This window comes from Phyllostomus hastatus, unplaced genomic scaffold (genome assembly GCF_019186645.2).
Source record: "Phyllostomus hastatus isolate PE091 unplaced genomic scaffold, TTU_PhHast_1.1 phas_contig_477, whole genome shotgun sequence".
Taxonomy (NCBI): domain Eukaryota; kingdom Metazoa; phylum Chordata; class Mammalia; order Chiroptera; family Phyllostomidae; genus Phyllostomus; species Phyllostomus hastatus.
Window position 1 is genome coordinate 301,772 of NW_025333889.1, and position 24,267 is coordinate 326,038.

General features: G+C 53.3%; 1 protein-coding gene across 3 annotated transcripts in view; it reads right to left on the reverse strand.

Moving 5' to 3' along the window:
- Positions 1-24,267, reverse strand: part of FARP2 (FERM, ARH/RhoGEF and pleckstrin domain protein 2) — an 81,872-nt gene that overhangs the window by 54,642 nt on the left and 2,963 nt on the right. For 2 of the 3 annotated variants that reach the window (XM_045845661.1, XM_045845660.1), the window contains exon 2: positions 19,205-19,436. In XM_045845661.1, the coding sequence (XP_045701617.1) occupies positions 19,205-19,408 (204 nt within the window). In that variant the 5' untranslated portion in view covers positions 19,409-19,436. Of the gene's footprint in view, positions 1-5,854; positions 5,959-19,204; positions 19,437-24,267 lie in introns of those variants that run through there. The other variant, XM_045845662.1, reaches the window with a different exon arrangement.

Genomic DNA, 24,267 nt, shown 5'->3' on the forward strand with positions numbered 1-24,267 from the left:
ACGAGTCCTAGAATCTGAGATGCCGAGAGAGCGTCCCACAAAACTCCATTTGCACTCCTGCTGTCCACGGAAGGGACAGGTGACTGCTCACCATCTGCCCACACGGGTCCCTCCCGGCAGCGCATCTGCCGCTATTGCTTCACACGGACGTCGATGCAGGGGAGAACTGAGAGGGAAAACCAGACAAGAGGGAGGCCCATCACTTGCAGATATGCTAAGTAACTGAAAACCCAAGAACACCAAGCAGAACACTATTATGAAAAAGAAGGAATTCCATTAGGTGGTGGGAGGAAGTTATTAATCGGACATCCACGGCTTCCACACACACGAATAAGCACCGTCTTTAGGACGGCCACGAAGCAAGCTGAGGTACCTGGGATACGTTTAACAATAAAGGAAAGCTCTAGGAAGACCATGCAAAGACCACTGTTACGAGGGGGGGCTGGCAGACAGCACAGAGGCCGGGGGAGAAACCTCCCACAGACACGCCGGCTCTTCTGGAACAGCCCACGGTCTGGATAAAGGTGTCAGCAGTGCGAGCTGAGACACCGGGGAGGCTGACTCTACAGCCGACGCGCATTTCTGAATGCAGAGGCGGCCAAGAAATGTCTGAGGAGGAGAGAGGGGAGGAATGGCCTCATCAGATACTCCAATCGTCGAAAACCAAAGTAATTAAAAGGTTGGTCCCGGTGCACATCTACACAGGAGGCGAAGAGATATCCCCAAGCACAACACGTAAGGTGCTGGAGTGTCTGATGAAGGTGACGTTTCAGATCAATCAGTGGGAGAAAAACATCTCCCAGCGAATACTGTTGGGTACCTACCTGTCTGGAGAAAATATGGCTGCAGCCTTACCTCCCGTCACAATTTCAGGGCGAGTGAAACATCCAACCACAAAAGCATCTATTCATGAAAGAGCAGCAACAAGACGGTTTTGTTTCATGCCCGGTGGGGAGGGGGCCGTTCTCAGCACACCCCGGAAGCTGGCGGGCACGACGGGAGCTCGAGGGGCCGAAAACACAAAAACCGAAAGTGTCTGCCAAGAAAGGAGGACTGTGAAGTCAAAAGACTTTTTCAAAGACAAATAGGGAAAAAACATTTATGGCTCCTGTTACAGACAAAGGGCCAATTTCCTTAAAACACAGCAAACTTCAAAAATCAGTAATGAGATTAGAGCAGGGGAGCAAAATGGGTGAAAACAGGCTGTTCACAAAACAACCCTAAGAGATGCGTGCTCTCGCGTGAGCGCGCACACGCACACACGTGCACACATGTGCACACACACGGGCCCCCTGCACCCGTGAGAGACGTGAACGTCGTGTCTGTTGGAGGGGTGGAGCTCAGGGTCTGAAAGCAGCGATGCGTCCCTGTGTCCCCGGTGAGCAGGGCGGGGGCGGCCCACTGCACGCCCACACCATCCTCTCACAGACCCGCTTCTGCCAAGCACTTTGCAGGGTGAAGCCGTGCGCACAGATAGGACCTGTTCCAGTACTGCCTCCACCAGCGAGCGGTTAAACGTGCCCTCAGCACAAGCACCCGGGACGGGACAGGGAACGAAAGGGACTGGGCACACCCAACGCTTTTCCGGGGAGTGAGCCTGAGGCCTCTGCGCGGGCAGCACCGTGTGGGGGGACAGGGCTGTGCCCACCTCAGTGCCCCCCGGTCCCCCACCGGGAAAGGCTCTGCAGAGCAGCCCCGAGCAGACTGGGCATGGAGTCCTGGCCCCGCCGTGGTGGGGAGGCGGAGCCTGGGTTCTCCTCACAGAAGAAGAAACACAGTTCTTGCGCTGGACGCAGGGGGTCGTGGGGACGCCCCGCCGGCACCCCAGGGCAGGCCTCTGGCCCCCCAGTCCTGCGGCGCAGGGCCGCGAGGGGCAGGGAGCAGACAGGGCGCAGCCCATGTTCCTCGACAGGCAGGTCGAGCAACAGGGCGACCAGCTAGCTCATTTCTCCTGCCGAAACGTAGGAAAGCTCGCCACCTTCTCTGTAGTGAATTTCAGACGCCAAACTTGAAGAGTGTTTTCCACATGACCTGCCACAATAGTTTTTCACAGGTTCATCCCCCGTAACTTCTAGAGGGGTGTCCCGACCGAGGTCATTAGCTGTCGCCATCGACTGGGCTCTCGGTTCCCCGTTCTGTCACACGCCCACCTGCACCGCTCACGTCTGTGCTCAGAGTCCACGCTCTTCCCCGAACACGCAGACGCTCACCGCCAGGTGCCCTGCAGTGCCCACTGGACGTGCCCAGGGCCGCGGAGGCGGGAGGACGCAAGGCTGCGTCTGAAGGGGAGCGCCCGTCCCCGAGGCCGGCAGCAGCGTGGCGCCGGCCCTGCAGGCCTCACGGCGCCAGACCAACGGCCGCGGAGCCGGCTCCCAGGGAGCGAGCGGCGGCCCGGCCAGCACTGAGCTCCGAGGGCCGGCTGCAGGAGAAGGGGCGCCGAGAACACGACGCACACACACAGTGTAAAGACCCGACTCTTGCTCCCTGTGGCCATCTCCCCAGCCAGTCGGCGCAGACAGAACGGGCACTGTGGAAGGGTCACATCACCAAGTGCCATTACGGCCTGCGTCTGGATGCGGATGGGCGACCGAAGCTCAGCTCACAAAGTACTTCTTTATTCTTTGTCTTAAGCAGTGTGGGAAAATTCCTCCGGAAAAAGCTTGTTTTTTTTTCCTTCTACTTGTTTCACGTGTCCGTTTAGTTCAGTTGCCAACCCACAGCGTCTCCATCCAGATGCCCGCTCCCGCTGCAGAATGCCTGTCTCCGCCGCTGGAGAGTTTCCTCGTCTGAGGGTTAAATCGGCCCGACTTCCTCGCACAGCGTCACGCTGGGGCAGGAGAGGAGTCCCCAGAGCCCTCGGGAAACCGCAGCACTGTTCACCCTGGGCTCCGGGCAAGGTCGCCGGCGTCTCGGTGGGCGTCCTGTGCTCCCTGGCCCACTTCCACACCGTGGGCTCTCTCCTACAGCCCCCAGCTGCTGCCACTGCAGAGACTCTGCAGAATCGGGCGGGTGACAGGGGTGGCTGCGCCTGCCCGTGGGGGGGTTCTGGGTGCGGGGGAGGGAGGGATGAGCCTAAGACGAGCTTCCCAGCAGCGGGTCCCTGGGCACTCAGCTCTGTCTACGGCTGCTCTTCCACGACTCAAGGAGACAGGACCACAGACGTCCCCACATTTGAACCCGTGGATGTGGGGGAGCGTTTTCTAGGGGTTGCCTCTGCCCCGAGCCCACCCCCAGCCTTGCTTTGCGAGATTGGGGTCCACAGGAACAAGGCTTCGCTCTGTTTCTGTGGCGCTGGGCTCCTGGCCGCGGCTCAGCTGCCAGTAGGTTGGCAGGTGGGTGCCGGGGACCCAGGGCCCCCACCCCTGCGATTCTCCCCACACTCCAGTCCCGCAATTCCTCAGTGCTCCCCTCCCCCTCAGCTGGCTGTCCCTGTCACTGGCTGTCACTCCCGTCCGTTTCCCAGCTTATAGAGTTGGTGTGCTGGTCTCCTGACCAGTCCCTGGAAAAGGCCCATGGTCTCCGGGCCTCAGCAGCTTCACCTTGGAAAGAAGAGCCCTAAAACCAGGGGGAACGAGCCCAAGTCTCCAGCGGCTCTCCTGCCACGTGCCAGCTAGGGCAGTCGGCCCACGGAATGGCACAGGAGCTGGCTCGGCCCGATGGGGTGTGGGAGTGGAAGAGGCCCAGGTGGCACCTGTCCTGCTAGCTCCCTCCTGAAGTCCCCAGTTCATGGAGCGGCCTGAGGACAGGGTTGGTGACGAGTTTCCTAAACGCAGGGGGTGCAGAAGCCTGGGAAGGTTCACATGCCACCTGCCCTGGCCTTGGGGAGGACCGGGGAGGCCTCCTGGCACCAGGGTGATGCCACCTGGAGGAGGACACCACGTTCTCACAGGCCGTGTCGGATTCGGCACCAAACACACGGTCTCCGTTTCTCATGAGTTTCAGGAGGTGGGAGAGACCCACCTTTTACTCCTTGTCTTTAACGGAGCCTCAGGGACAAAGCAAAACAGGTGTCTCGGCTCAGCAGCCTCCTGGGCGACTCCCTCTTCTTCCTCATCAGCGAAGGGCTCTGGTCGCCTGCCTGTCCTTGCTTGTGTGTGCTTGTGCAAACACAGCCCCAGAAGGGAAACCTGTCTGTCGGCGTGCCACCCACGCCCCCGCCGGGCACTCTCACGGGGAGGCTCGCCTGGGAACACCGCACCCCAAAACCGGGCGGGGAAGCCAGCACCGGGCAGCCTGCAGCCTCATTTGCAAACGTGCACAGACACCACGGATGAGCAGACACTGGATACCAAACTCCTGCAACAAGGGAGAGCCTTGGAGAGCAGAAAAATGGACTTCCAGTGAACTGAGCAGCTGTGCTACACTGAAGAAAGCTTAACTTAAAACACTTAAGATCCTCGAGAAGGTCAATGTGTTTGTAAAATGAGGAGTCTCTGGGGGTGGGGGGAGCACAAAGGAGAAAAAGGAGAAATACATTAAACCCCAACGGGGGCCGCAGGGAGCAGATGAGGAGGAGGTGGGTGCAGGTCTCAGTCAGTGGTGGGCACGGAAGGAGACACGCGCCCGGGACACGGAACAATGCCAGGGAAGTCCGAGCTCGGAGCCTGGGAGGAACCACCAACTCTGGGACAGGATGGGGGGTGGGGGGCAGGGGCAGCCCAGAAGTACTTGTGGACTTTCTCTGGTACTACGCTGTCATTCCTCAATCTCTTGTGGAATCATTCAAAATCGAAAAACTAAGAAAGAAACAAAAATATAAAGCCCACTTTCAGCAAAATGAGCATGTGGCCAAGTCCGACCACAGACTCGGTGGCAAGCGCGCCCCCAGCAGCAGAGCCGGAGCCTGCCGACACAGACGAGACGCCAGAGCGCACTCGCAGCGGGGGGTGGGGGTGCAGCCTGTGGGGTCAGACCTCGGTCCTGCCTGCGCAGCGGAGGGGAGGGGCTCCCACGCAGACCCGTCCGGAGTGGCACAGCACGGGCGCCACCGCAGGCGACACGTGTGGGACTGGAGGAGAGGTGGCCCCACAGAGACGCCGCTGCCAGGACCTCCACGGGCCGAGGCGGAGCGAAGGCCAAACTCGCTCCCATCCGGACCTCTGGTCCTTGGAGGCCCTTCTGGCTTCAGCTAGTCTGTGGCCAGCCACCCACACGAGACCTCCTTAAGGCAGACGATCCATGAACAACTCACTGGCTTCCAAAGTGGGTGATCGACACAGAACCATCACTGCAAATATTCTGAGATATTCCAGATAAAAGGAGAGAAACAGAAAGAACCAAATGCCAAATGGGCATTCAGCAGAAATGTCGCCTCTTTAGCAGATGGAATTGTGACCCAAATTTCATCGTGAAAATCAGAAGTAGTCAATAAGGGTCCTGCCCCTGCAGCACAAGAGCACACAGCAGAGGTGTGAGCGCTGAGACGAAGGTGACACCCACGCAGAGAGCAGGATGGGCTGTCCGGCCGTGTGACCTTGGGTGACACTGTGCATGGGTTACTTGTCTTTTTAGGGTTGAGCTGTCAGGGTTACTTATTTTTTTATTTAAAGAGAGGGGAAGGGAGGGAGACAGAGAGGGAGAGAAGCATCCGTGTGTGGTTGCCTCTGTGCGGACCCCACTGGGGACCTGGTCCACAACCCAGCCATGTGCCCTGACTGGGAATCGAACCCGTGACCCTTTGGTTCGCAGCCCGCACTCAATCCACTGAGCTACACCAGCCAGGGCTCAGAGTTATTTTTAAAAACACATTTTAGATATAAATTCCTTATCAGATATATAATATGCTCTCATTATCTTCACTTTCTCAACAGTATTATTTCTAGCACAAATGTTATTTTAATGAAATCCAACTTACCTCCTTTTTCTTTTCTCATTTGTGATTTTCGGGTCCTGCCTAAGAAATCCCACTCTAACCCGCTTCATGAAAACTTACTCGCGGGTTCTCTCCTAAGGGTTTTCCAGTCCTCACTCTGCCGCCGAGGGCGCCGGTGCACTCTGAGCCTGTTTCCGCTCCCACCCCGTGCTCTGTGCACAGCGGCTCCGCTGTCCCAGCTCCGCCTGCTGCGGACGGGCCTCTCCCCACCGACTCGGCTTGGCGCCGTCTGCGCTGTGTGCTCAGGAAATGACCGTGAACGTGAGGGTTTCTGGACGCTCAGCTCCGTCCCACTGGTCTGCGCGTCCACCTCACGCCAGGGCCACAGGGCCGCGACCGCCGCAGCACTGGGGGCCGTGGAGACACGGGACCGTGTGAGTCCTCCGCCTTTCTTCCCCTTCGAGGTTGTTCGCGGCCGTGCTAGGGCCCTGGTGTTTCCACGTAGATTTTGAGACCAGTCTGCCGATTTCTGCGGGGGGCCCGCTGGGTCCGACAGGGACCCTGTTAGGTCCGCAGGTCAGCTGGGCAGGGCCACGCTCTTAGTCACACGAGTCTTCCCGTCCACGGTCACGGGACGTCTTTCTACTCAGTTAGATCCTCTCCGATGTCCTTCAAGTGTTCTAGTTTTCTGCGCGCAAGCGTGTTTCCTGAAATGAAACCGAATGATGTACGTTCTCCAAGCCAAATCCTTCCCTGTAATCTGTAGGTATTTATCGAAGGAGGCAACTCAGTTTCTTCTGATACTTGGTTCTGGCGTTTAAAAATATTTAAAATTCACATTTTTCAAAAAACACAGGATGAGATTCATCAAGTTCATTTTTAGTAGCGTGTAGCCCCCTGTCCTGAGTTATTAGAGCTTCTCAGAGAAAATGTCCCCTTTGGTTCTATCACAAGCAGGATTCCCAGGGGTCAGGCCAAACGTAAATGCAGAACGGAACGGAGAGCCAATTACTTCAGGATTTCACGTATGTTGTTGTGTTTCGTGTTTAGGTCAGAAATTACAATGTAAAGAACAGTACATGTTTTTGTAGCTGGACTCAACAGAAAACCCTATACAAGTAAAACCGAAGTTTTAAAAAAATGGGTGGGCAGTACAAAAGGGATGGCAATCTGATGCTGTAAACAAACATCACTTTCACTGCGCTTGGGAATTTTCAATTATTTTTATAATTACACTGGGAAGGAGAACAGGCCTTTCTGGGTTATCATCTTCGTAATCTTTTCTCTATGAATAGTTCAATGCAGGAGACTAATTGGCTATTCAAAACTCTTTGTATGGTTTATAACTACAGATTTCCCCTTCAAGAAATTAGTAGTTGACTACCAAGAAGTGTACAATTTTGAGGTTCTTTTGTTAAATTCATTCCCTAAGTACTTTATTCTTTTCTTGATGCCATTGTAAATGGAACTGTTTTCTTCCCTCTTTTTTAAATCCTTACCCGAGGATATGTTTCAATTGATTTTTTTCTTTTATTTATTGAAGGAGGAAACTCAGTTTCTTCTGATACTTGGTCCTGGCATTTAAAAATCCTCTTTAAAATTCACATTTTTCAAAAAACACAGGATTGGAGCATGAGACAGAGAAAAAGACAAACACTGAAGTGAGAAACACCCATCTGTGGCATCCCATTCGCACACTTTTGGTGCTCGATACGGTGCTCCAGCCAACTGAGCCGCCCACCCAGGGTGAGCTGTTTTCTTCATTTATTTTGGGATTGCTCATTGCTAGTGTGTAGAAATACAAAAGAGGTTTGTATACTAATCTCGTGTCCTGCACTCTTGCAGAATTCCTTAGTTGTATTTGTGGGTTTTTTGGGGTTTTTTTTTGTAGATTCCTTAGGATTTTCTATTAAACAATAATGTTGCCTTGGCTGGTGTGGCTCAGTGGACTGAGTGCCGTCCTGGGAACCAAAGGTCGCAGGTTTGATTCCCAGTCAGGGCACAGGCCTGGGTTGCAGGCCAGGTCCCCAGTGTTCCTCTCCCATATCACTGTTTCTCCCCCTTTCTTTCTCCGCCCCTTTTCCTCTAACAGCAAATAAAATAATAAATAAACCTTCGCCCCTGCTGGTGTGGCTCAGTGGATTGAGTGCCAGCCTGTGAAAAGTTACCACACCAATTCCCAGTCAGGGCACATGCCTGGGTCCCGGAGCAGGTCCCCAGTTGGGGGCATTGCAAGAGGCAAGTGATCGATGTTTCTCTCATGCATGTTTCTTTCCCTCTCCTTCTCCCTCCCTACCCCTCTTTCTAAAAAGTAAACAAACAAAATCTTTATTTAGAAAAATAAACAATAATGTCATCTATAGAGATAGTTTCATTTCTTCCTTTCCAATCTGGATGTCTTTTGTTTCACTTTTCTTATTTTTTTCTTCTTCCTAATTGTCCTGGCTGGAACTTCCAGTACTAGGTAAGTTTCTAAAACTCCCTGGACCTTAATTTTCTCAAGTATAAAACAACACTAATAATCATGCTTGCAGTGAGGACAGAATCCAATAGTGACGTGCAAGATGCCACTGAGGAGCACACGGGAGGCGGTGAACACGCGGGGATGGCTGAGGCGGTGTGTGAGCAGCACACTGTGGCACGGGGTTCAGGAAGGTGAAAAACAAACGACACGGGAGCCCCAGGTACGCAGCAGACAGACAGGAGCAGGAAACCTGACTTTACAGAACACACGGTCAACTTTAGGCCCAAAAGGCACTGAGACAACAAAAAGTGCATTTCGCAGGAGGAAGACAGTGCTGTGCCCACCAGGACACGAGAATGAACAGCCACACCAACCAGCACAGTGTCCACGCCCACAGGAGGAGGAGGAGGCAGAAGGGGCAGGAGACACAGACCCCTCAACCACGGGAGCTCCCGTCGGAGGGGGCACCTAAAAACCCCGGAATTATCTCCCGGAGGGCGGGCCCTTGTGGGACAGGCTCCCCCACTGTGTGAGCGTTTCAGGAGCCCATCTGTTTCAGTGCATCAGCTAACGTTGTTGTGAGAGGCTGCGTTTGGCTTCAGTGAATTTTTTGGAAGACTCCTTCAACGTGTTTGCCCATTTCATGACGGCGACTCACGAGCACACCTGCCCACACCACACTGAGTGCTCGGCAGTTTCAGACCAAACACGGCACGACCCCTGTGCCCTGCACCCCCGTTCCCCTGATCTCTCCTCAGCAACTCTTCTTTTGTCTCCCTGAATAAAAAAGTCCTCAAAGGGAAACGTTTTGCCGCTGGGGAAGAGGTGAGGCGAAGAGTGGCAGAAGCACTCAAAGGCATCAACATCGACGAGTTCGAACACTTGGGCCGTGAAAAAACGTCTCGACGGGTGTCGTGCACCTGATGGAGGGTGCTCTGGAGGTGACTGCAGTTCACCCACGGAGGAACACACACACGGTTTTTGTAAATAAATCCTGTGCGGTTTCTTTCGGGTCCCCGCTTGCACGTTCTCAGTCTCAAGTGCTCGAGCGCAGAGAAGCAGCGGGTTGGCCAGTGCACGGGCGCTCACGCGGGTGCGTGCAGAGGCCTGGAAAAAGGTCCGAGAAGTAAACGCGTAGAAGAGGTTACTGCTGGGGCAGGAGAGCACCTACCTTTACTTTCTCCCTCTGGGCTCCTTTCTGCTGACTGAACTGTTTTACTGTGAGCATGTATTAATTTTATAATTTTTAAAAAAGATTTTATTTCTTTATTTTGGAGAGAGGAAGGGAGGGAGGAAGAGAGGGAGAGAAACATCAATGTGCAGTTGCCTCTCATGTGCCCCTTGTTGGGGACCTGGCCCTGCAACCCAGGCATGTGCCCTGACTGGGAATCGAACTGGTGACCCTTTGCTTCACAGACTTGTGCTCAGTCCACTGAGTTACACCAGCCAGGGCTACAGCATTAATTTCTGAACTGCAGACAATTTATAGCAATAAAAAAATGTGGTTCTTTTTTAGAATTTTATAGCAACAAATTTCCAAAACAAGCCTGCCCTCCTCTGCTGCTCTCAGTTCTGCCCGACCAGGCTCTGCTACACAGGGACTTAGGGGGACCCGGGGCTTGAGCCGTGGCCTCAGCAAGGCTCCGCTGGACTCTCCCAAGGCACCTATTTCTGTTCTTCACGTGAAGACGCCAACAAGTTCAGTTTCATGTGATGTTAGTGTTTGTTTTACTTCATAATATAATCTGCCTTAATAACAACATTCAGGGCATGTTTCCATGATTTTGTGTGGTTTTAAAAGATGTAAGACTGATGTAAGTTAAAGCCAGAAGCAAACAGTTACGGAGCCAACTGTCCCTGATTTAATATGAGTTTGATTTAAAAGAGCTCGCTCTGGATTTTTAACATGCGTGTCCCAACCTATTTTCCAGAAGAACAGCAGTGTCTAGGACCTGACAGTCATTTTGAGTTGTCACAACTGAAAATTACTTTAATAGAGAAAAAAGTTTTCTTCTGCTACAAAAATCTGACTTCACCAGTTTCGAACACCCCCACAGCCACATGCTGTGAAGAACCAGACAGAAGTGTGCTCGCGCAGAAACACCGAGTGTCCAAGAGCGAGCACGGAGAAAGAGCGCAGTTTTCATCACCAGAGACGCTGGATTCACGCTGGAGAACGATGTTTGGATTTCTCAGTGAACGGTGGTGGGAGTCTGGGCGTGAGCGCGGGCCACGAGCGCCCCTCTCTGGCTTCCACGGTGGGCCGGCAGGGAGCCCTCAGAAGGGCCGGGGGCCCCTGGCCACGGTGGTAGACGTGTCCTGAGAAGGACCGAGCCCGACACAAGCCGGGAGCAACAGTCTGGCGGCACCTGCAGTTGTTTTTCATGGTTTTCTTTAACAACCAGCCGCACTCTCTAAAAATAAAAGCCCCTCATCAGTTGGCGGTCAAGGACTGAGGAGAGTCTCAAAGCTCCTGCTTGGCCAACGTGTGGCTCCTCCTGTGCTGGGGCTCAGCGTGGCGGCGGGGGCAGTCTCGGGGCAACGCTGCACCTGTGGGAGGTCACGGCCAAGGCCACCCTGCCCGAGTGCACGACAGCCCAGACCCCCCAACTCCTCCACTCGAGAACCCTGCGAGCTGCAGCTTCCAAACACTGCCCCCAGGACCTCATGGTGCTGCCACTCCTGTCCACCCATGTCCCTGGCCTGGCTCGGGGCCAAAGTCGCCATGACCTCGGTGCATTTCTGCCCACAAACACTCTTCCTGAGAAGAGGTCCACTCTGCCTTCCTTCCTACCTAGGTGCACTGGCTTCCCCGCCCTGCCCCCTCCCCTCCCTGTGTGACTTCTCTCCTTGGTCACTGTCAAGCTCACTGTCTATCCTGCTGACCTCTGTGCCCCCAGCTTCTAAACCTGCCTGATGCCACTCTCATCAGGAGACCTGACTGCTTGCAGGGCCGCTCCAAGGAGACACTGAAATAACTTCCTCGCCACGTGGCCGTGGGGTTTTTACTGGCATGGAGATCGGCAGGATGGTGCTTCCCTATTCTTTTCCTGCTGCCAGCAGAGCTTCCTCGTCATGGTGTCCCCTAACACGGACTGTGCACACCCACTGCAGGTGTGCATGTGCGTCTGTGTGTGCTTGTGGGGCTGGGGTGGGGGTGTGGGCAGTGGGATCCCTGGTACCACAACCGGGTAACTAAGAATAACAACGTCCCCATCTCTGCCTTGTGCCACATTTCCTGGGCATCAGGGTCAAAGAACCAGATCAGGTGCCCAGGACAAAATAACAGGTTTCAAAGAGCAGGGCAGAGTCACATAATAGCTGTGTACACCAGCCACACACAGCACTTCTGGAGAAAGCCCACATTATCCCCAAGCCCCAGATGCTGAATTACTGGCTTCTTCTCTCAAGGCAGGACTAAAATGAGCTCCAAGGCGGTTCACTGCCTTATTTAGGATGTCCATGTGGGAGCAATGACAAACATCTGGCTCTGATACTTTCTGGAATTTTGACTATTTTTTCCTGGCCAGAAAGAAAACAAAGTTTCTACTGGAATAGCAACGTGCAGTCTCCTCGCGTGGAACCCACAGCTGAGTGTGTCCTCCGGCCTGGCACAAACTGGAGCTGCAGCCTTCCTACTCTTACAGGCAGGAAGAAGGAAAGCCCACTCTAAGACGGTCCAGTACTTCGCTCTGACCCGCGTGGCTCAGTGGGCAGGGTGCTGACCCACAAAGCACACAGTTGCGGTTCGATTCCCAGTCAGGGCACAGGCCTGGGTTGCGGGTTTGGTTCCCAGTGGGGACGTACACCAACGGCAAATGATCAAAGTTTCTCTCTCACCCTTCCCCTCTCTCTAAAAATAAATGAAATATTTTAAAAAATGTTGAGTTTTTTTAACATCCCTATACTTTTTTCTTAAGATTTTTTTTATTTTAATCATTGTTCAAGTACAGTTTTCTCGCTTTTACTCCCAATCCAGCCCACCCACCCATCCCTCCCCACCTCCCTCCCATTACCACCCTCCCCCCAGTTTTGTCCATGTGTCCTTTAAATTTCTTCCTGTAAACCCTTCCCATTCTCCCCTGAAATTCCCTCTTCTCTCCCCTGTGGTCAGTGTCAACCTGTCCTCTATTTCAGTGTCTTTCGTTATATTTTACTTGTTTCTTTGTTTTGTTGATTAGGTTCCTGTTACAGGTGAGATCATATGGTATTTGTTCTTCACTGCCTGGCTTGTTTCGCTAAGCATAACGCTCTCCAGTTCCATCCAAGCTGTCGCAAAGGGTAGGAGCTCCTTCTTTCTCTCTGCTGCATAGAATTCCATTGTGTAAATGGACCATAGTTTTTTGATCCATTCATTCACAGATGGGCGTCTTGGTTGCTTCCAGCATCTAGCTATTGTAAATTGTGCTGCTATGAACACTGGGGTGCATAGGTTCTTTTGGATTGGTGTTTCAGGGTTCTTAGGATAAAGTCCCAACAGTGGAATCGCAGGGTCAAAAGGCAGATCCATTTTTAGTTTTCTGAGGAAGTCCCATACTGCTTTCCACAGTGGCTGCCCCAGTCTGCAGTCCCACCAGCAGTGCACTAGGGACCCCTTTTCTCCACAACCTCTCCAACACTTGTTGTTTGTTGCTTTGTTTATGACGGCCATTCTGACCGGTGTGAAGTGGTATCTCATTGTGGTTTTAGTTTGCATATCTCTGATAGCTGCTAATACTGAGCATCTTTTCATGTGTCTCTGGATCCTCTGTATGTCCTCCTTGGAGAAGTGTCTGTTCAAGTCCTTTGCCCACTTTTTAATTGGATTCCTTGTCTTCTTAGAGTGCAGTCTTGTAAGTTCTTTCTATATTTTGGAGATTAAACCCTTGTCTGAGGTATCATTGGCAAATATGTTTTCCCATACAGTTGGTTCTCTTTTTATTTTGATACTGTTTTCTTTCGCTGTGCAGAAGCTTTTTATTTTGATGAGGTCCCATTTGTTTATTCTTTCCTTTATGTCGCTTGCTCTAGGGGACATGTCAGTAAAAAAATTTCTGTGTGAAATGTCAGATTTTCCTGTCTACGTTCTCCTCTAGGACTTTAATGAAACGTTGAGTTTTTTAAGGAAAAGGGGAACACGAGCAAACATGAACAGAAGCGAGGGAATGGGTGCTCCTGCCTGGGGCGAGGTCCCAGACTGTTCTTTTAATCACCAAACACCCCTTTTCCCACCGAACCCACTTCCCGTAATAGAAACGCTACAACGCGCACCAAGCCCTGACCCTGGTGATCACTGAAGGCCGAATGGCTCTAGACACCTCGCCCTCTGGCCGAGGGGGAGGCCCCCCACGGCAGCAGGTGGCCTTGGCACTGCGCACACCCGATGGGCTGCAGCTGCGGTGTTTCTGCTCCGGGGCGCTGCACACGGGCCAGGGCGAGTGACACGTGGCTTCCTCGAGGCTTCTTTCATGGCTCAGAAGAAAGACTGCCCAGATTTCTATTTTCAAAACCATGAAATTCATTTAATCAACTGAAAACAAATCAAGACTTCACTAGATAAAAACACTGGCTATTGGATGACCTTTGGCAGCTTAAAATCCCATCGATAAGTGTCAAACACCACTCGAAACATGACGCCCCACAGCGTGCCCCTGCCTGCACGCACCCACAGCCCCACAGCAAGGGCCCCTCCCCTGCGAGGCTCTGCAGTGTGACCCGAGGTTGCGAGAAGAGCCCGAAGCACCTCTCACCACACAGGCTCCCGGCCGCAGTGAGCACACATGGACGAGAGGAGTCACGGACAGGGGGAGCTGTCACTCACAAATGAGGTCAATGCTGACTGCAACACAGTGTCAGTGCAAGGTTCCAGGTCTGTACATCTACATGAATCTAAATGAAACTCGGACACGTTCTTAAGAATATTGCAAGCAGGTGTCCACGCTCTGCCAGCTTTGCCTCCCCAGCCTTCCGCTGTGCTTCCCTGGGGTCCTCACAGTCCGGAGAGGCGGGGACCACTCATGCCCAGGTGTAACTGGCTCGCAAAGGGCCACATCACCGCTACGCACAATCTAGCCAAGGACCCACCCCTAAACGGAACTTCTTTGTGGTCCAATATTTTTGGCTCAAAATATTCCTTCTTTAGCCATTAAGGAAAACGGGTAAAAATCCCATCTCGAACCACAGTGAGAGGCCACTGCACGCCCACTGGAGTGGCTGGGATGAGAAAGGCAGACCGTGGGCATGAGCAGTGAGCACGTGCAGAGACGCAAAGCACTGTCGGGGGGGCACGACACAGCCGACTTGGACAACGAAGCCCAGAGTCACCGAGTGACCCAGCAGGTCCGGCCCCAGGACTCCAGGTGGACAAGCACTTGCACGCCAGTACTTGTGGCACCAACCCCGACTGCCGGAAGGTGGGACACTTGTCGGCTGACGGCAGAGAAACGGACTGCGGCCCGTGTGCACAATGGGATGTCCCTCAGCCACGAGGACGAAGCACCGACACGCCAGAGGGGGAGGACCCTCTGAGACTCGGGGCACAGAGAGGCCAGTCACAAAAGCCACACACAATGCACTCGCACACCATGTGCAGAACAGGGACATTTACACACGCACAGTAGATGTTTGCTTGCTCAGAGCTGAGACAGAGGGGACGGAGGGCAGCCCAGTGACAGGCAACAGGTGTGGGGTCTCTGGGGCCCGATGCAAATATCCTCACACTGGCTGTGGTGATGGGGGCACACACCTGGGAACACGCTGAAGACGCCGAATTGCACACTTGAAACGAGAGGATCTCGCGGCAGGTGAACTGCACCTCCAGAAAGCTATTAAACGTTTTCAGGCTGACCGGACCCTTGAACGTCCACTGTTAACACCGACTCTGGCTTCCAGCCCAGAGCCGCCCTCGCCAACGGCGGCAGGCGGGGAACCAGTACGTGCGCCCCAGCTGGAGAGGGAGCCGGAGCGAGACGCACTCCTGCCCGCCGCCGACGGACGAGGCCGTTCCAAGGCTGTGCAAACGTCGCCTTTTGAGGGAGAGCAGAGTGACTATGCGGTGACCCCTGGGTGGATGGCAGTGTGGCTCTCAACACCCCTGCCACGGCGTGGCGGCCTGCCCAGCAGACAAGTCCATCTGCCTGTGTGGGGAGATGGGAGCCACGAACAACACTGGGCCTTCCGGCGCTCGCCTTTCTGCAGCGACACGTGGGAGCCAGCAGGGCTGCCTCATGCGGAGGATGAACATGGGACAGCCAGCCCCAGGCTCTGCATGGAAAGGCAGACATGACCCCACAGGAAGGTCTCCAACTGAAGCAAAATATAGGCATTTCAAAAATAACTAAATGTCAAATTCTTCCCTGAGTTAAAAAGGTCCCTTAAGTATAATCCTTCTACATCAAGCAGGGAGTTCTATGCCATCCCCCCACAATGCCAGGGTTTGGTCACCATCTGTGGGGGGAAGCCAGGGCTTCCCAAGGCGGCCAGCACCCAGCCCTGCAAGCTTACAAACTCCACCGCTTAAGGCTCAAGTGGAAAGCACACCAAACACGCAGACACGAGACAGGTGGGGGTGGCCCCAAACGAAAGCAAACACTGGAACCTGAGGTCAGAAAACATCGCTAAGAAGGGACAACTCAAACCCTCTTAGATAAAGCATGTTACCCAAATCTAACTTCTGATTTTGTCTTTTCAACACACGCTCGTGGAGAAGGGCCCTACCCGAACTCGGCCGGTACAGCCATGGGCCGCGCAAAGCCTTGCTTCCGGGAGGAGACCAGGGGCCACTGCTGGGACAGGAGTGTCCTCACTCGGCCCACGGAGGCCCACCCAGCCAGCACCTCACTGCTCGGTGCGCCGGCGCCCGCGGTGCATGCCCACTCTGTCCCACTGACCCAACAGCAACGGTCACTTCACCGTAGTCTGTGTCTCTCTGTCCAAACACAAAGGTGGGGGAGTGGGGAGACATGTGACCCGTGGGGGAGTGACAGTGGAGAGGGACAGGGGGCCCAGGCAGGTGACCAGACTTGATCTTAGGATCTTTTGGGCATTTGGAGCTGCGCCCCACGGGAGCCACGGGGCAGGCAGTTCTGGGGCAGGACCACGAGGCCTGTCCACCACCTGGCAAAGTGGCCAAGCCCAGGGCACCAGGCACTGAGCTGCACAGATGCCTTCTCTCCAGAACTGCGTTCCCAGCCCACTAGTGACAGTTTCTGGGGCTACCGCAAAAGGCCACAGCTTCCTTGGCAGCCCCTCCCAGGGGCTCTGCCTCCACCCAGGGAGGGCTGGCCTGGGAGCTGGCCTGGGGGTGTCAAACCTGGCCTGGTGGGAGTGACAACCCACAAATCCCAAGCCTAGATTCCAAGGGACTTTGCAGGTCCCATCCGTCCCCCCTCCAGGCACTAGAGGGCGTCTGCAGGGAGGGGGGCTCCCCTCAGGCCACAGATGTGTGAAAAGGCCACCCTGGACCACCTGGCCCCTCAGAGCCAGCCAGACCTCCAAGAAACATGCAGACACAGTAGCAAATGTTTGCTTTAAGTGACTGAGCTGTGGGGTGGCTTGCTACCTGGCAGAGCCAGTGGATTCAGCTGGGGAGGATGGAGCAGTGGGAAGCAGAATACAGCTAACTCACAAAAAAACTGAGCTTGAATTCCCCCTAAAAGGTATTCATCAGCAGGTAACCGCAACTTAAAAAGTACCGCATCCACCTCAGGATACGCACAGCAACTTGGCTCTGTAATTTCTGGGAACTCTTCAGGCATACGAAAATACAAACATGATGGTTGTGTCTGACTAATATAAACAATAACCTTAATTTATTAAAATCTGTCCAAGCTCTAAATATTTTGAAACATTTACAAGATGCCATCTTTAATTTCCTTATTTACTCAATGACCCAGGTACTTGGTAAAAGTGACCCCTCAGAGATGGGTTGTACCCTACTTACGGCCCTTTCGTGCCTCTCTTTCTCCGGCCCAGTTTGAGTTGATAAAGGCCATTAAGCAGGACAAAAAAAAAAAAAAGAAAGAAAGAAAAAAAAGGGCATGCTAAAAGTAAACCCTAGTGCAATTCTTTTGTTTCCTTTCTTCCCTCCTTCTTTGCATCTTCTAAAAATTTCGACTGTGTTATAAGCCTAGACCATAGTGGGTGTGTTTAGCGTAGGATGGCTGTGTGGTGGAAATTCTTCTGAACATTTGCCTGGAAGAGACTGGGAACCCAGTGCATTCCCAGACCTTTAACCTAGTTCACAGAAGGGTGCCCTGGTGAGCTGGGAAATGCTGTCCCAGGACCAACAGCCGCCGCTAGCTCTCCAGGGCCCGAGGCTGCCTGTCCAGACTCCCTTCCTTGCCACCCAGGGGTGACTGCAGAGTCAGACTGACAGGTCCCACCAGTTTCAGTCACCAGTGCCCTGAGGAAACGGGACTAGATGTTCTCCTTAAATAAGACCTTAAAAGAGTCACTCAGGGTCCCGAGTTCAGATGCTGAGCCCAGGCTACAAGTGAGAGGCCAGCACCCACCCCCGCCCGGCCGCCCGTTTCTCTGCCATGCGCTCTGCTCTCAGCGCTGCCAGAGCCAGAGGGCCGTGCCCCCAGGCCCGTCACAACCCGGCCCGCAGCTCGATACCCTTCGTTATTTTTGGTGCAGTATCTGGGCTTCTTGGCAGAAAAACCCAGGCAAAATAAACCTGCTGAAGTCCAGGTTCATTCTCTTGTCCTCGCTGTTGTGACACTGCAGCAGAAGAGCTTGCAGAGGGACTACTGTAGGTCAACGTGAAAATAACGTAAAATGTACTTATCCACTACATTTGAAAACAATGTTTTAAAAATTTCACTCGAAGGTCATGAGGAAACCAGGAAAAAGGTTTTCTAGAGCATCACATGGGTCTACAACTGTTGCTGAGAAGGTCTGTGTGCACGCAGCGGTGCACACACGTCTGACTGCCTGTGCCCGCAGCCCTGGCTCACGTGACAGCAGGGACTTTGCCAGGCATGAGTGCCACCGCAGCTGCACTGCAAAAGCCAGCTCTGCGCTCGGACCGGGCAGCACCACCGTCTGGGCACCGGACGGCACATGCTCAGTCCTCCCCCAGCCACCTTGAGCCCGGGGTGGGGGCACTGGGGTCGCCTCTACGTTTCAGATGAGGGAGCTGACACGCAGTGAGCCTTAAAGACCCCATCTCCCACAGGCAGCCTGCGGCCCAGACGGGAGGCCCCGAGGCCCCAGCCTGCGCTCTTCAGCACCAGCCAGCCTCTCCAGAGGTGAGCACAGCCACCACACGGTCAGAATGCTAACAGGAAGACAGGGGATCTGGCTCTCCAAAGGAAAGGAGAGAGCAGACTCACCGTCTGCAAAAATTTTATCAGCAGTTACCAAAGCCACTCTGGGTCCACTTCATAAATAAACAGAGTCTAACTGGCAAAATGTAATTTGGGAGATACCGTATTTTTCAAGCTATGACGCACGCTCCCCAAAATTTGGGAGGAAAAGGGGGGTGCATCTTATAGTCCGAATACAGCTTACCTGACTCACTATGGGGGGGAGCAGTGGCCTATGTTATTTATTAAACATTTTACCACATTTTTTGCTTCAAAATTTTTTCCCCTCTTTTCCTCCTCTACAACCTAGGCGTGTCTTATGGTCCGGTGCATCCTACAGTTTGAAAAATTCAGTAGTACTTCACTTTCAGAAAATGTAAGGAACTAGCCCTGGCTGGTGTGGCTCAGGGGACTGAGCGCCGGCCTGCGAACCAAAAGGTCGCTGACTGATTCCCAGTCAGGGCAGGCACGTGCCTGGGTTGCGGGCCAGGTCGCTGGTAGATGGTGCGCAAGAGGCAGCCACACACTGATGTTTCTCTCCCTTTCTCCTTTCCTTCCCCTCTCTAAAAAAAAAAAATAACAAAACCTTTAAAAAAAAAGGAAATATAAGGAACTATGTCCAAAAATCACACTTCTTACCTCAACGTCAAACATCTCCACAGAGCTGTCCAGCAGCTTCACTCGGAGGAGAAGGCACTTCTCCTGCGTTCCGGCCGCTGTCCGCGCCGGCCCCACCGAGGGGGCCTGCCTGGGCTCCAGGGTGCTCACTCCCGCTGGGGGCTGGGCGCCCAGGCGTGCCCCTGGGGTCTGCAGTGCTCGGTAGGTTCCTTCTATCTCTCCCATTCTTCACCAGCTAACTGTGACGGATTTGCTACAACAAAACAAAACCCAGAGAATCATCACCACCTGCTTAGACACCAAAACTGTGTAAAAAATGATCACGGGAATTCTCTGCATGGTTTTCGCAACTTCTGTAAGTTAGATTTCATAAAAATACGAAGTTAAAGAAAAAGATCGTTTTCTACTCATGTCTGGCCAGTGGAACAGAACATGTAACAAGCACCCTACTAACAGCACTCCCCAGGTGCTCCTGCAGGGTGGGTAGCATCCGAGTGTCCCAATCCAGGGACCCGCCTACACCAGGCACTTTGCCGTCACCTGGGGGCAAGAGGCTGGAGGGGCTGGTTCTTCTCAGCTCCGCCTGCCACGTACCCACTGTGCTGACCACACTGTAAGTACTGGCCATGCCCTCAGCACAGGTAACGGGCCCCAGGTGGCACAGCACCAGCCTGTCAGGTGGCCCTCAGCAGGCCCCTCACTTCTGCTGATGGGGTGCGGAAAATTCCAAGGACGGTAGATGGCCAGGCCTGTCTCTGCCAGCTGTGCACTCCTGGGTCTTTCTAGATCATGTCTCACAGGCTGGGGTGGGTGCCACCGGTGGTGCAGGAGAGCAGCCTGGGTGTGCGTTGCTCAGACCACACACCTGGCATTGGAAGGCACCGCCTTACCCTGCCCTCACAATAACCACCCACCACCCACCTATCAGAAGACAACACTGAGGGTCCGACTGGGCCAAGGAGCAGGGGCACTGGGCACCCTTTTCCATCCACACTGTGCCCCGGGGAAGGTCTGGTTTTAAGCTATCGAGGAGAACAGGGCAAATCATACTTTTGTAACAAGGAAAGAACAGGCTAAGTATTGGGTTGGCCAAAAAGTTCATTGGTTTTTTTCCCTAAGATGGCTCTCGTAGCTCTTAGTTGTCTTTAACTTCATGTGAAGCAGTGTTAGGTGGTATTGTGGCAGCTGTCCTATTATTGTGCATTAGAAAAAACTTATCAAAATTGGTGAATTTTTTATGTAGCCATTTTAATATTGAAGACGGTACAGAACACACAACATTCTCAGCACATTATGCTTTATTATTTTTTTAAAAATTTATTTATTTATTTGGGAAGGGAGGGTGAAAGAGAGGGAAGAGAAACATCAATGTGTGTTTGCCCCTCACACGCCCCCTACTGAGGACCTGGCTTGCAACCCAGGCATGTGCCCTGACTGGGAATCGAACTGGTGACCCTTTGATTCCCAGGCTGGGGCTCAATCCACTGAGCCACACCTGCCAGGGCTATGGTTTATTATTTCAAGGAAGGTAAAAATATAACTGAAATGAAAAAAAAAAAAGAAAAGAAAAAGATTTGTGCAGTGTATGGAGAAGGTGCTGTAACTGATGGAACGTGTTAGAAGTGGTTTGCAGTTTCGTGCTGGAGATGTCTTGCTGGACAATACTCCACAGTTGGGCAGACCAGCTGAAGCTGACAGCAATCCAATCATGGCATTAACTGAGAACAATCAATGTTATACCACGAGGGAGAGAGCCGACACACTCAAAATATCCAAATCAATAGCTACTGGTGAAAATGAAAAATGTGTCTTTAATTTTATGGAAAAAACTAAACAGACTTTTGGACCAAGCCAGTATCAGCTAGAATCTAACAAGACTGACTTGCTCTGAATTGTATTTATTTATATAGTTATCTTCTACTTATGGCAAATTTCCTTCTTAAATATACATACGTTTGAAAGTCAACTTGAAGAAGAGTATTTAACTGTAAAACACAGTTATGGTAAAAACGAGTACCAGATGTCTAATCAGGAAAGAATGCAGCTGCTGCCAAAAGGGTTTCTTTTCACTTAATCATCTTCAAAAAGTCTCCCATGAGCTCGCAGTACACGTTTTGGAGAATTAATCTCACTAAATTCTTGGTCCAGTCCGTTGCATGCCAACTGCACTGCTGAGTCCTCCAGCCCTTTCCTCTTTTTCAAGACAAACTCGTGAGCTTACTATGTCTTGAATTAAGCTGGTCCTCAGGAACCAGCTGCCAGGCAGCCCCTCTGTCCACGCGAACCCCGCCCTGCGGAGACAACTGGCCCTGCCCCCGGGGCAAGGCCTTCCGAGGGCACGCCTGCCTGACCAGCCAGCGGGCGGAAGGGACGGAAGCCCAAGCCCCGAGGGCGGTGTGGGCCCAAGAGGCGGCAGCGCGTCGTTCTGCCCGGCGCACCTCCCGCCCTCATTCCTGCACTGGCTACCTGTGCCCCGCGTTTGGGTCAGGTGAGCAGTTCCCTGTCATCTTCGGAATTCTCTCTCCAGGCCGTGCGCCCTGACACAGGAACTAAATCCTTACTGTCCATGTTTGCTAAGCAGTGACTCAGCATCCCTGGCATCAAAGAACCCGACGGCCTCGCTCTGTGATCACGGCACTGAGGCCAGACAGGAGACTCGGTCACAGCAGCACAGTGCCCCGGAGGTCACTGTCTTCACGCCACTGACAGCAAACCTGAGATGCACAGGTTCTGAGAACCATGACCGCAGCTTCTCCACTTCAACCTCAGAAATCGGAGCTGTCGGTGCAGCCGTGAGGGGATGTGAACAAGGGCCACGCCCTGGAGGCACCCCGTGCGGAGCGGCGAACCCCGGGCACCAGGGGTAGGCTCTCCTCGAACTCGCTGGGGGTGCGTCACTCGGGGCACCAGACGGCCCTTCCTCCTCTAAGTAAAGCTACAATTCTGAAAGCATACCTGGCTGGCCAGAACTCACTTTCGGAAGTCATTTCCCTTATTCACTTCATTGTATAATTCTCATTTACATTTGTTTTTAATAATTTTAGATGGAAAAATGTCTTCAGGTTCTTTCTCTCCTACTTGTTGTAAGAAAACCATGTTTAAACACGCACGTCCAAGAAAATGGCGAGACCAGCCCACGGTGTCCAGAGGGCACATTCGGGTGAGGACTGCTAGCAGAACAAACGCGGGGGCCGTTACAGAAAACTCGGGGCTGTGGTCCCTGTGGTGGGCGGCGCCTGCCCCGGGGTGAGGGTACAGGAGAGGGGTCTCCGCTCGACCGAGACAGCATTCACTTTGTAATTCATTAAGACGTAAGTTTGATTCATGTGATTTTTCGGTATCCGTTTATTTTACAACAAAAATATACTTAGAAGAGCTTATTTTTAACAATGTTTCATCTGCAGGAGAATGAAAGACATACTAGACAAATGAAAAAGACTTCTGTTAGTTCACGAAACACTGATGACGCACAGCTGCCTGGAGCAAGCCCCTTCCCAGCAGCAAACTGACATCCTGGTTTTCCTCCTCCACCGTGAGCATCTGCAGAGCTGGCGCTGAGACTCAGGCCATGAGATGCTCGTCCTGGAGGGTCATCTGAGGAGGACACAGCCACTTAAGGGTTCATGAGCTTGTGAGGGACCCCGCTCTGGTGTTCCAAAGAAAAACTGTTTGCTGTGACGCAACAGCGATGGGGCACGAACTACCCATTCAACAGTCATCCAGCATTAAGTTTACGAAAGCTTGGTAACAGGGACCTTCCTGGAAGGCTGACGTGTAACCCAAGGCTGTGAATAGCAGCTCGGCCTGTTCTCTGAGTCTGTCTGTCTGTCCGTGTTAGAACAAGCAGCACAACCGGACACTTCCTGCAGCAACGTGAGGTCGCTCGTCCAGCGGCCTCTTCTGCAGCCTGACAGCGGGACAAGGCGCGCACTGAACTGCTCACACAAATGACGACTCAACAGAGGCTGCTCTGTTTTGTTGTGTGTGACGGGGCACAGGTGTTACGAAGGCCGGCGCACAGGTGTTACGAAGGCCAGGGCACAGGTGTTACGAAGGCCGGGGCACAGGTGTTACGAAGGCCGGCGCACACGAGCTGGACCGGACACGCAGCAAGGCCGCCGCCAGACACAGGGGTGCTCCGCAGCCCCAGTCCGTTTTTCTGCTTTCCCTCCACACGACTGAACTGCTCTGTGGTCTCCACTCCCAGAAACATCTCCGGTTGCTGGACACAATGTCCACTACTGGCATTCGGTGCTACCTACAACAAGCCCATTTCCTATGCAACCACTCTCATTTAATAAGAATTAAAAAAAAACACCTTGAGACATATTTTCATATTGAAGTTGGAAAAATCTGGCTCAAAAGTCTGGCAAGTCTTTGAGTGATGACTTGTCAACGCAGGTGGGTTAACAAATGTCCCCTCTGTGGGGACGCTGACACCCAGGGAGGCTGTGCCAGGGCGGGGACAGGGTTCTTGTGGGAAACCTCTGTAACTTCACTCGGTTTTGCTGTGCACTAAGAGCTGCTCTGAAAAGTGAAGTCCACTGAAAACAAGACCGCCTGCTACGGAACCCATAACTCAGCAGTGACTGAGGCAGGACGCCCGCCCAGCCCAGACTTGGCTGCCTCGCCTCCCTGGCTCGGCTGGAAAGCCAGCACATGGCTCCGCAGACAGCAGCAGCCCGTCATCTGCACTAAGGCAGCTGCTTAAATTTCCGTTGTGCAAGGAAATTCACCTCCCGTGAAATATTTTTGGTTGCTTCTTTTAGGAGGACCAGAGAACACGGAGCAAGCAGGCCCTCAAGTCCCGTCGTTTTGTTCACCATCGTTTCGTTACAACGTTGATGAAGAAAACATCGACCCTCCAGGACCGCTGTTTGTGCGGAGTGTGTGGATCGTGCACAGTCTCCCGTGGCCACAGGGGTTCCTCCGGGGACTCCAGGCTCCTCCCCACCCCTAGGAATGTGGGCGGCCCTCTTATAGGTGGTGTCCTGTCCAGGGTGGGTCCCACCTTGTGCCCTGAGCTGCCGGGAGATGCTTCAGCCACTCGTGACCCTGAACGGGAACGAGTGCTTTAGAAAATC